General features: G+C 37.1%; 1 protein-coding gene across 1 annotated transcript; it reads right to left on the bottom strand.

The window, feature by feature from the left end:
* Window positions 1-77: 77 nt before the first annotated feature.
* Window positions 78-13,173, bottom strand: RNF141 (ring finger protein 141). Its single transcript, XM_081942544.1, has 6 exons — window positions 13,056-13,173; window positions 9,135-9,338; window positions 6,697-6,805; window positions 6,167-6,348; window positions 5,228-5,335; window positions 78-3,005 (listed from the first exon to the last, which is right to left on the bottom strand). Exons 2-6 carry the CDS (start codon window positions 9,275-9,277, stop codon window positions 2,855-2,857), a joined length of 693 nt encoding a protein of 230 aa, XP_081798670.1. The 5' UTR covers window positions 9,278-9,338; window positions 13,056-13,173; the 3' UTR covers window positions 78-2,854.
* Window positions 13,174-13,385: the final 212 nt, after the last annotated feature.

Here is a 13,385-nt window from a genome sequence, read left to right as displayed (position 1 = left end):
TTGAAATTATTTTGTGTGTATACTCTGAATTCAAATGCCTAAGAGAAGGTATCTCATTGAACATTACACAAAAGATAAATAATTCAAAAGTTTATTGCTCAAAACTCATAATACATTAAATTGCTTATAGTTATTAACAGTCTTATATAAAACTACTAAGAAAAGTTCACATCCACCCAAAAGAACTAAGGAATGCATCTTAACAGTAATTCATCTCTTGAACATGTCTTTTAAAAATCTTTTTTAAGTCTGTCAATCCTTATCAGGTTCAATGCTAGAAGAATAACTCAACTGAGCTGCAGTTTTACACAATGTAACACATTTATTACTTGTGATAGGCTTCTAGTTTGCCATATGCTTATTATGGTAGGGTATGTGTCAAAAGGCATGGGTAAACAACTTGTAGTAATCTCTTCTTCCATGTCTTTGAGTGTTACAGCTTCTCCTATAGTCTTCAATCTAGACTAAAAATCCTTTAGGAAGAAGCATAGCTTCACAACACAATGGAAACAGAGAAAAGGAAGACAGCAAATGATCCATAATATCTAAAACACCGTGTGTGCGTGTGTGTGTGTGTTTATATATATTTACTGTATATATATTTACTGTGTATATATATATATATATATATATATATATATATATTACACATTGTAACGCTTGTACTAATGTGTATATTTAAAAAGATAGAAACACTATATAATTCACATTTTCACTTTACACGTATTTACAACTGAAGTTACTGAACCTATAATTTCATGCCCCCTCTGTGGACTGCATACCCATATTTTAAAGCTTCCATCTCTCAACATTTGGAGTACAATTCTTATACTCATGACAGGAAAAAGAAAATAAAAGCAATATCAGGATTTAATGACCTACTGCTTACACTTCAAATATTTGTGCTATCAATCAAACCTTATATGAAGAATAAAAAAAGAATGAGTTATTATTTCTACCATGTAGAAATACTATAAAGTATTGGGCACTTTAATCGCAGCACTGCAAGTCCAAATATATCTAGGGGAAAATCAAATCCATGATCAGTTTTATAACAAGTGAAAAACACATCAAAACCAAAACAAGAAAACATTTTGTTTATGTTCTGAATTTTAAAGGCCACTTAAAATCAATTCGCAGAATAATACTTGCAATATCTGAATTTCTCTATATCAAACTTTGTTAATTAATAAGAGTTGCTCTTGGACCTTCATTTTAGCACATTGTATTAAAAAAAGGAAAAACACTAATTACTCAATTTTACTAATTTAAGCAGAATTTGATAACCTCTCAAAAAACATGCTTGCCATATTCTGAAGTGGTAAGGTTCAATATTTGGATGTGATTTATAGAAATCTTTTAGCTACTAGTCTAAGTTTACAATTTAATTAGTTTAACCTGTATTTATGTGCAACATTTCAGCAACAGTAGAAAACAATTTTATTATACATATTTGCCAGGCAATTCCAAATAAGGCCATAAACCCTTCATATTTAACTATTAACTCATCTTTCCTTGTGTGCTACCAAATCTATTCTATGAATAATAATTATAATAATAGCAGTTGTGAAAAATATAAAATCCAAAATCAGTACCACATCAATTTGGGGATTTGTGTTGACCGATTCTGCCTAGGGCCATAATGGTGAACTTAGGGCACGTGTGCTGAAAATGGCACACAGAGCCATCTCTCCAGGCACGCCAGCCTTTGCCCGTTGCTCTCCTGGTTTCCAGCATGCCTCCTGGTTCCCATGCATGCCAGCCACCTGGTCTTTGTGAGTGCCAGAAACGGGATGACCAGGTGACCAGAAGCTCAGCTTCCTGGCACACACATGTGCGCTGGGGAACTGCTCTTCCGGTTTCTGGCGCCAGCCCCCCCGTGCATGTACTCCCCAAAAGGTTTGCCAACATTGGCCTAGGGACTTAATTGGTGGGGGTTAGGACCATTTTAAGCTGCCATTTGAAATAATTTTGTAAAACTCACTCGGCACCAATTTTGTGGATTGGAAAATGGTAGATTTCTGGCATCTATTAATGTCACCTGGTAAAGTAACAACTCAGGATACATTTGTCATACCTCACACCAATACTCTATGTTAACGTGAAGTGATCACCCCCCAAAAAAGAAAGATTCCTTTTTTTTGCTTCATATTGCACCTACAGGAAAAGAAAATAAGAATCACTGTGCTTTACGGTCTCATTTCATAGCAACAGCACATTTTTACTGTCTGCTGCATTAGAAGCCTTCTACTAATAGAGAAGTTACTGGAAGAAACTTTGTTGAATCCATCCATGATACTGCATAGACAAACTTGAAGTAATAAATACTGATTTAGAAAATTAACTTTGAGTAGAAATGGAAAAAAAATCAATCATTTATTTTAAAAAATCTGCTTTCATAAAAGATTCCATAAAAGGAATGTTACTTATTTAATCAAACGTAGTACAGAACAGAAACTACTAAGTTCAAGGACTCTAGCCATTTTAATTCCCATCTAAGCATTAGAACATTGTTTTTAGACAGTGTTGGACAACAGGACTTGCAAATCACCCACATTCTTCAACTGAGACAATGAAGTCTACTTTTAACAAACACTTAACAACTTAACTAGAACTCAAATATTTCCTACTGCAGGTACCTCATAAAATATCAGAAAATTCATAGTGTATTGACCGTAAATGTTATCAAGAGTAATTCAGGAAAGTAATAATTACAAAATATGCTTTCCCAGAACTAGTCCTTTTTAAAAAATTATGATTTAGCTTCTAGAAACCAGTGTAATGAATAAAGAAATGAAAAATAATGAGAATGATATCTTGTGAGATGTTAAGACTATGAATGTTAAGACTAACATCAGGGTATATGGGGTTGGCCTGCCTCGTCCACCAAGTTGAGTATGTAAGAGGCAATATCTTCCTCCGTAGGTGCATCAGATACAACCCAAGAATCATTTGCAGCGGTCACTTGTAGGCGGCATACGGGGCAATTCCTGTGACGACCACTCCTGCAAAGGAAGTCAGACAAAACCGTCACTGCTTTTCAGATTTTGTACTGACAAAGCACGACTACTTTTGCTCTAATGGTAAGATGTAATAGAATCTTGGACAAAAGGCTAAAAGATGAGTTTTATCTATGAGACCAAGCTAAAAATAACAGTGAAAATATCTCCAACATAGATTGCGCAGACCTGTTTTTGAAAGCCACCAGGCAATGAGATCTCAAACCTCCAAAGAAAAATAACCTGTTGTTTTTTTAATTGGAAAAATTTATATTATCCCAAATGTTTATAATTTAAAGTAATTGGTTGCTCTATCAAAAATACTGACTGCATTCACTATCACTTGGCTAAGGATACAGCACACTCAATGAGTATTATAGCTGAAATTTTCAGATCTGTTTTGGCTTTTTTATGAGATTGGGAACTGTATTAAGAGGCAAAATATTTAGAGTACCCATTTAGATCCTCAACTACCTTCCAAACAATTTTCCAATCTGGGAAGCACTGATGTGTGCAAGTTATTCCATCTCTGTGCAAAACAGTTGTTTAGTTTAGTAATTTTGACTTAATGTGACAAGTGGATGGATTGTTGATTCTTGGTTTATGTATTTTATAGTTTATTTTATAAGCTGTTCAACATCAGTTTGTCATGAAATGCTTTGCACAATGTACAAACATACAGAAACATTTTTAATTAATTTCCTTGCACAACACATATAGCTTAAGAAATAAATGGAGCAGAGAAACTGAAATATAACTAGGCTGAATTATTCTGCTAAGAATGTCTACCCCACTGCTCAAACTTCTTTAGTTTTACACGTAACTATCTTAAATATAGCAGAAAACAATGTATTGGTAGTTCTTGCTTAATAACTGAAGTTACATTTTGCTCCAACAAAATTGAGATGCCTCAGATTTTATTCACTTTTAAGTGGAATTGGCAGCTCTTCGGAATCAAGATATACTACCAGAATGCTTTGTTATTTTAAAAAGGCACAATTTTACTTTTGAAATATAAAGCAAAGCCAGATTACATAACATACCACACAGTGGCTATTTGTTAAAATTTAGCTTTGAATAGCGTCAAACTGAGTTAGCTTTGTGCCACACAAGCATAAAAGATTTGTTCAAATTAGCACAGCTAGCCAAGAAGCACCATTTCTTATTTAAAAGAAGTATATAATTTCTCAAATAAGGCATCGTTACCTAAAATATTGGCGCTGGTTTTATTTTTAAAAAAGACAAGTTCTTTCTCCTACAGTGTTATCTTTGAAGTAGAGGTGGTACTGGAAAAGGGACCTACTTCCAGCTCACTGAGAGCTAGAACTCTGAAAAATGCTCAAGGATGGCCTCCTCTATTCTTGATTCCAGCTTCCACTACCCCCTATTTCATTGTGGACAATTGTATGAGAAAAATATATGAGGAAAATAATTATGGTAGTACCTTGGTATTCAACTGCTTTAAAACTCATCAAATTTGGTACTCAATGCATTTTGATATGAAAATTTTGTCCTAGTACTCATTGTTTGTTTACTACTCAATGCAAAAGCTAGAGCTTGTTGGTGTTGGCCACCTTGTGATCCATTACATTATTCATTATGGGAAAAATCTGTTTGGTACTCAATGTTTTTGGTACTCACTGTGCCTCCTGGACCAATTAGCAATGAGTACAGAGGCACCACTGTACTTCTTTTCTCCTTCCATATTCAGATGCCTTTTTCCTTTGTCTGATGTCTCCATCCAACTTTGCCCCTCTCCCACCTCTGGCTTCACTCTCCATTACTCTATCCCATCATCAAGCCTCCCTTCAGTTTTATTTTTGCTGGTTTTGCTGGAAAAGAGTGGTATGTGTGTGAATGTAAATGAGCTTCTGTGTTTCTGAGGGGAAAAGTGTGTGTGTGTGTGCGCGCACACACATACATACAAAAGCAAGACTGTCTTCTTACAGGGGTTTAAATTAAAAGAATATTAACTAATATTAATTTATTTACTTTGTGCTGACATGTCTCTTGAAGTAAGGTTTCTGAGCAGCATGTATATAAGCAGGTACATATAACTACTCAATTATGCAAGTATATAAAATACACCTATTTGCTTGCGTGTGAAATCCCAAGGATTAGTTTCAGCTGAACTTGGAAATCTGAGGTGGCCTTGAAAAGAAGACTTCATTTCCTTTCTTCATTAAACGTGGTATAATTTGTTTGTGAGATTGAACTACATGACTTACCATTTATCAATGCATTTCTGACAAAAGCTGTGGGCACATGGCAAGATCAGATCAGCACGTCCATCCATACAAATGCAACATTCTTCCTCATCAGTAAGCTGTTTCACCCTACAATGCAAATATATTATTTATTCACAATCAGAGATTTCCAGAACTTTAATTGTATATGTAGCATAAAACACATATTAAATCACGTATCTTGTTAAATATTTTATTATGAATAATTTTAATCTTCTAACCCTAAGTTCATCACTAAAGCAATTTCACATTCAACTTGCAAGAAACTATCTGGGTTTTGTGCTAAGAAAGGAGGAAGGAGACCATTATTATATATAAAAATTGGTGTTCCATAAACGAAACTTATGACACACATTAAAAATGTTAAAAAGTGTTTAAAAATAATAATAGTAGACAGATAAGAAAAGTTTGTTATTTGATTCTTCAACATGTACACAATTACTAAGGATTGTATACTCTAGTGCATGAACAGACATCTTTGTGTACACACACACACACACACACACACACACCACAGATTGTTGTATATAATGGCAAATAGCTATTCCCATTATCTAAGTGCCTATTTCCAATAGTTTCCTAGCACAGAAGTAATTTAATGTTCTTTCAGCTCTCTGAATAATCTCAAATTTTCCAGAATGAGGAAAATTAATATGAATGGTAGATTACTTCTTTTTCAAAATAAATCTTCATCACTTAAAGGATGAAGAGGATGCCTCTCTGCAAGAGGATACCTCTTTTTCAGAAAAGTTGACACATATTTTTAGTAAGAAAAAACGTAGACTAAATAACTGAGCATTCATTCATTGCACATTTTTATAATAAATGACAACCTTCACCTAAATTGAATCAAGTTTACAAAACTCCTCGCTGGAGCAAGAAACTGGACAGATTCAAACATTTTTAGAGTATTTCAAATACCTTCCCATCCAAAGGCTAGCCTGACAAGAGTCAACAGATGACAGATCTTCTGCTGTTCCTTCTGAGGGAGCATTCTGTAAAAGAACCTGTGATGCCTGACTTGTAATATCTTTATAAAGTTGAATGAACTGATACAAGTTCATGATTCTTGAAGATTCCACCATCCCACTTGTCTTGTTTATCTATAACACAGAGAGCAGCATTATCATTTTTCTTGAATATCTCACCATTTATTCTAATTTTATTTTTAGAGAAATGTAAATCAAGAGTTCCTAACCTCAGAAATTTGACATTATGAGATGCTATAAATGCCTTTAGAATGTTCAGAATGGCAAATGGCACATTAATAATGGCACATTAGTACAATTATGACAAGCAAAACATTATAAACACAGCAAACTACATACTTTTAATAAGTTATTGAAATGTGGCATTTTTTTCTAATTAACCAGGAATATCCACAAAAATTATCCTTAGTATGCATCATATGTTGCTATGAATTAGAAGATTTAAGATTCTGATAAACTTACTTTAGTGCAAACTATCCGAACAGCCACCTTCCATAAAGCTGTAGCATCAGACCCTGGCTGCACTTCAAATAACAGGTGTTTGTTCTGGCCAGAAGCTAATTGTGCAGTTCTGGAAATATTTAACATTTATTTAACACTCTATACATGTAGCACAAGAGGATACACACTTTAAATATTGCAGCGAATATATTTGATGTACAAATTGCAAGCAAATATATTTTCAAACATAGCATTGGATCCAAATAAGGTGTGGAATGGGTTTGGTGGAAATTGGTTTTCCCACTTCCCAAGCTGCTTTCATGAAAAGACTTAATATCATCTTTATCTAGTTTGGAAGAATCTTGCTAACAGCCAACACCATTCATCTAAAAGCCTTTGATCCTGGAAGACTGTTTCCAGAGGATTGGCAGGAGAACAAAACAAAGAAGTCATTTCCAGCCCAGTGCTTATAAAACAAACATTCATCCTTCTTTGAATTGGCTTCTTGGGAATGTAATTATTCTTCCCCTGGTTCATCTTCATTTGTGGTTCTGCAGGAGGATAACTTTAAAATAATTATTTGTTATGATTCCAACCAAAATGCTGGAAAACTTGTATTTTATACAAATCTGTGTTTATATAAAGCATGTGTTTTCTTTCATTCAACTTCTGTACATAATAAATGTACATAAGTGATTGGTATATGGTTTAGACACAAAAGATCTCAGGCTTAATTCCTTCATAACCAGATAAAGAAAATGTCAAGATACTCTGGAGAGACATTACTAATCATCATAGATAATTGCTGAATTACTAGGTATACCAATTATACCAAAGCAACATTATTATGTTTGCAACTACAGTATTTTTAGGAGGTTTATTTTCCTCCTAAAGCATAATTGGAAAATGCAGTCATGTCCAATAGAGATTCAACTTTAGGACACATTTTAATAAAGTGATAATTGCAAAGAGAGTAAAGTATTTTCCAAGTAGTTCAATATTAAGCCATGGTTTAGGAGGTTTGCATTGATTTGTTTAACTGCCATTGTTAAGTTTCAATGAACGAGTACTAGATTTATTTTTATTGCTCTTCTGTAATTTATTATGGTGCCTTTAATAAGGGAAATAAGCCTCTCTCATATCTACTCGAAATGATGTCCCGGTGTTTGGAAGCCGTCTGGGTCTGGATGGGGGACAACAGACTCAGACTCAACCCCTCCAAGACTGAGTGGCTGTGGCTACCGGCGCCCCGGTTCAACCAGTGGATGCCATTGCTGGCCATAGGGGGCGAACAACTGCCCCCTGTGGAACGGGCGCGCAATTTGGGCGTCCTCCTTGATGCCCGGCTGTCGATGGATGACCATGTGGCAGCCGTGGCGAGGGGGGCGTTCCACCAGGTTCGCCTGGTGCGCCAATTGCGCCCCCTATTGGATCGGGACGCCTTACGCACAGTCACTCATGCGCTGGTGACGTCTCGCCTGGACTACTGCAATGCTCTCTACATGGGGCTCCCCTTGAGATGCACCCGAAGACTACAGCTAGTTCAGAATGCGGCCGCGCGGGCTATCATGGGAGGGACAAGATACTCCCATATAACACCACTCCTGCGCGAGCTGCACTGGCTGCCTGTGGTTTTTCGGGTGCGTTTCAAGGTGTTGGTCACTATCTTCAAAGCGCTCCATGGCATGGGACCTAGTTACCTGCGGGATCGCATCTTACCTCACACATCCTCACGACCAATCCGCTCTCACAGGGAGGGACTCCTCCAGGTGCCATCCGCCAAGCAGTGCCAGTGGGCGGCGCCTAGGAGTAGAGCCTTCTCTGTGATGGGCCCAACCCTCTGGAATGACCTCCCCCCCGATATTAGAACTACTAACGACCTCCGCTCCTTCCGACAGAAGCTTAAGACCCACCTGTTCCAATTAGCTGGCTTGACTGATGTATAGTCCCATCTTTAACCTCCTGGCAAACATCTTACTGTGTAATTTTTAAGGGAAATTTTAATCATATTTGTATTTTAATTTAAATTTGGTACAGCACATTCTACCTCCTCCGTTTATATGTTTATATATTTATGCACATTTATATTTTGTATCTATATGGTTTTTAATATGTCTGTACACCGCCCCGAGTCCTGTTTAGGAAAGGGCGCGGTTTATAAATAAAAGTTTACTTACTTACTTATTTACTTACTCGTTTCAATTTGAAAAAAAAAACATTACAATATACATCTGATAAAGTCCTGATCGCAAAGAATTTGTTGCGGTTTAGGATATGATTGAACACATCCCGAGAAACTAAATATTATGTCACACCATGTAATGCAACTGTCCCATTTTTATTAGAAATTAAGCAGCCATATACAGTATATTTTGCTAATAATTCATTCTCAAATGCCTTAAGAATGTTCCTGTTTAATACTTAAACTATTCCATGTATAAAGAGAGAAAAAATCTCACGTATCATTAAGTTCAGCCACTCTTCCCAAAAATTCTTCATATGTCAAGAAACCACTTTCTCGAACAAGAGAGACATGCTTGACAACTTTTTCTGGCAGCTTATTTATAACTGTCTGTGTTTGGCTTGAGAGTTGCTGTCCCATGATAGACTGCTTTTATCTCAGGTTCCAGGATGAAATACCGCTTTCCACATTTAGAGAATTTCTAATAAATATATTTTAAAACACTGCATTAGAATAAATAGTCCTCGTTGCATTCAATTCACAATGCATAAATTGCAGCTATACAGTTTAGCTGGAGTAGTTTTATAAAGCTGGTTAGCTTTATATAGAGCTAACCAGATATGAAGTCAGATTAAATCCAATTCTATTGACACCTAAATCAAGCATATCCTCAATATGGAAATTAACGTCCTGTGAATGGACATTTTTATTGAAAATGCAGTAACTCCTAAAATACAAAATATGATGACTGACAATTGCAAGTTTATGTTTAAAACTCTGTAGACTGAACTAAAGTACTTTTTAAATGGAGAGAGAATAACATTCATTCAGGCGAAGCCATGCAGAAAATAACAGTACACAGCAAAATTTAGTTGACCATTAAGGAGAAGAACATATTAGACATGCACAAAACTCTCAAATTATACTTATGGTGCAGAAAGAGCTATAATTTAAAGACTGTAATTTATTTTATGCTCTAATTTGTGATTCTACATTCTACTAAATATATTTTAATTTATCCAATAGCTGGAGTTTTCCTAGTACATTACAAAGTAATTATCCTAAATCTTTAAAAAAACGAACAAAGAAAAATTGTAAAACTGTAATGTATATTAATAGACATTAATTTAAAAACAATATACAAGATACATTATCACAATTATGAAAGATTTAAAAAGTGATAATATTAAAGTCAGGGAAATGTAATGCCTGTTATAAAATAACTCTGCTGCTCATAGGGTTGAGTGGACCTTCCCAAGAGTAAATAAATCAAGGCTTGAAAATTGAAAGCATTAATTTCTAAAATGAACATTTGAACATAAACATTAAAAAATTCCTAAATTTTACAGTTTGAAATGCAATTTAAATTGTAACTGTATTGTTTAGAAGCATTTTTCAGAATTACAGCAACCTGTTTTAATAGGCTATCATTTTGCAGAGTTGTCCCCCAAAATTGAGATATAGGAAGTCCTCAACTTGCAACAGTTCATTTAGTGATAATCCAGTTATAACACCACTGGAAAAAGTGACTTACGACCGTTTTCACACTTACGACCATTTATAGCATTCTCATGGTCACATGATCAAAATTTGGATGGTTGGCAACTGAGTCATATTTATAACGGCTGCCATGTCCTGGAGTCACGTGAATACTTTTTGTGACCTTCTTACAAGAAAAGTCAATGAGGAAAATAGATTCACTTAACTTTGTTACTCTTTTAACAACTGTGGCAAGAAAGATAGTAATATGGGGCAAAATTCACTTAACAAAGGTTTCGCTTACTAACAGAATTTTGGACTAATCGTCGATGTAAGCTGAGGACTACCTGTATTCCAGTTATTATTATACCCAAAATTGGTTACTTGAATCCAAACTCTCTTACTGGAAAAGGAGACACTAATTTTTAAATTCTCTTCAAGTGTAGTTAGTCCTCAACATGCGACCACAATTGAGCCCAACATTTATGTTGTTAAGTGAAAATGTGTTAAGTCAATTTGTCGCATTTTATGACTTTTCTTGCCACATTTGCTAAGTGACTCACTGCAGTTCTTAAATTAGTAACATGGTTGTTAAGTGAATTTGGATTCTCCATTGACGTTGCTTGTCAGAAGGTCGCAAAATGACTCCTGAACACTGCAACTCCTCATAAATTTGAGTCAGTTGTCAAACATCTGAATGTAAACCACGTCACTACGGGGATGCTGCCATGGTCAAAAGTGTGAAAATGGTCGTAAGTCACTGTTTTCAGTGCCGTTGCAACTTCAAACAGTCACTAAATGAACTGCTGTAAGTTGAGGACTACCTCTACCTATGTTTTAGAAGCATCCACACATCCTCGCGAGCTCCATTTCTGCTGGCAGAGGGCTAGCAGAACAAATTAAAAGCAAAACAAAAACTAACGGAGAAATGTTTCCCCTTTTGCAGGTGCCCCCAACACAGGTGTGGTCAAGCTGGCTACACCCAGCCTTGTCCCCTCTTCCAAGCTCAAACACAACTCTGATGCGGCCCTCAATGAAATCAAGTTTGACACCCCTCCTCTAAACCAACACTGATGTTTGCTGTATGGGTAATATAGTTGCCTTCAAGTTCTGCTCAGCTGCTGATGTAACTTCACTAAAACATAAGTTTCCCACTGCTTATTTCTGAGACAGGTTTTCCAGCTTTTTGGTTAAACAAACCTACAGGCCCCAATCTTAACCCAACCCAGTCTAGCCCTAGAGGAGCTTTTGGGTTTAGACAAGGTGGGTCGGGTGCTGCCACCTGCAGAGTCATCAAGAAATGTTAGGGTATCCATCAAAGTCCCTTGGGGCATTACAAACATTGGATTAACAACTGTAAATGAATTGATTCCTGCAGAGGCTGCTGACCCAAGCAGCCCTTGATGCTCTCTGAGCTGGGTTGTTTCCTTGCAGACGTTTCATTACCAAAACTAGGTAACATCATCAGCACTAGTCCTAGATAGTCCTGAACTACCCAGAAAAAGTGCTTCTCTATTCACAAAACTCAAGAAACTCCACTATACCTGACTAGCTGGCTCAGAAGAGCTAACAGCAAAGCAATGCACAGGCAAGGCTGGTCCTCTTGAGCATTAATAGTAGCAAAAAACAACAAATCCCAAACCTCCATGTGGGGAACCTGGTCTGTTGTCCCTAAAACTCAAGGCACCTTGAGTTGAGAGCCTGCAGCTGGAAAGAAACCATGTCCCTGAATTTGAGAGAGAGAGAAACACCCAATTTTCTTGCAAAGTGAACCCCTCTTATTACAAGTATTTCATGCATCGCCAAAAAAAACCCTTTATTAAGGGGGGGGGGTCTTTTGATTTCCAATTTCCAGGATTACAAAAATATAATCGCTGTAAGTATACTTATTTACTAACTTATAGAAGTTATTTTATAGTTATAACATAATTGTCCTCTTTCTATAATCTATCCTGTCTACTCATCAAAATATTTAAAAAATCTCCTTTATGCGTATGTGATAATTTTGCTGTAGTTATCAAGTACAAAGTTCCATCATTCATTTCCATCATGAAACTTTTACAGAAAAAGACTCAAAAAGACAGGGGATGCTGGACTGCCTATTAAAACGGTTCCTCCAAACTGTGAGTGCATCCCCAATCACTCAAGGTACAGTTGTGATTATCTATCATCAAGTTGATGTCAGCTGTAAGCAACCACAAAGATAGATTTATGGTCAAATATTTTATATTTGTATCAAATATTTCTATTTATATTTAGACCGAATGTCACGATCCCCTGAAATTAGTAGAAGAGTCCCTAGCAAGATCCATTTGATTGCTATGGAGCCATTAGATAGGGTTGCAATACATCCGATGGGCGTGAGAAAAGGCGGACACCTTTAAAATACGTTGTATCTCCTACATTTCAGCAGTTCAATGCAGTCGCTAAAAGGGCCAGGTTTTGCATATCGAAGGAAATGGGAGAAGGGGGGGGGGAGGGACACACATGCTAAACGCTGATACAACCTTCATTAAAATGTCCATAATAACATGTCAACATTTTACGCAACCACTTCGTTATGGGTCACGCCACGACCGCCTCCGCCCCCCCCCCCAGTCCCGTTTTTCCTTTTGTTGTTGTCGAACTCTGGTCTCAAAGGAAGAGACACCCCCCCCTCGCCCCTTCTCCTCCCGAGTTCAAGGCCCATAACAAGCCAAACTCTCCACGGTAGCCTCACCGCTGGCGCTCCAACATCCTGCTCCGAATTCGCAGCGACAGCCTCCGACCGCCAGCAATGGCTCCGCCCTCCCCCCCGCTCCCCCCACTTCGGGCGCCGAGTCTACCCACCCGCTCCGCCTGCCCAGTAGAGTGCATGACGTCAGGACATTAACGGGCCAGGGTGGGTCCCGTCGCGCTCAGCTGACGTCTTGAAGCTTCGCTTCCCGATTTTCCTTGCCAGGACGTCGAGAACAGTCGAACTGCCGCGAGGTTTTCGAGGGTGACTTACCGAGAATGGTTCGTCACCATCTGGTTATTGCTTCCCCCCCCTTTTTTTTTTTCAAACCTG

Source organism: Natrix helvetica, assembly GCF_964273705.1.
Source record: "Natrix helvetica genome assembly, chromosome: 1".
NCBI lineage: Eukaryota > Metazoa > Chordata > Lepidosauria > Squamata > Natricidae > Natrix > Natrix helvetica.
This window is presented reverse-complemented; position numbering and strand designations above follow the sequence as displayed.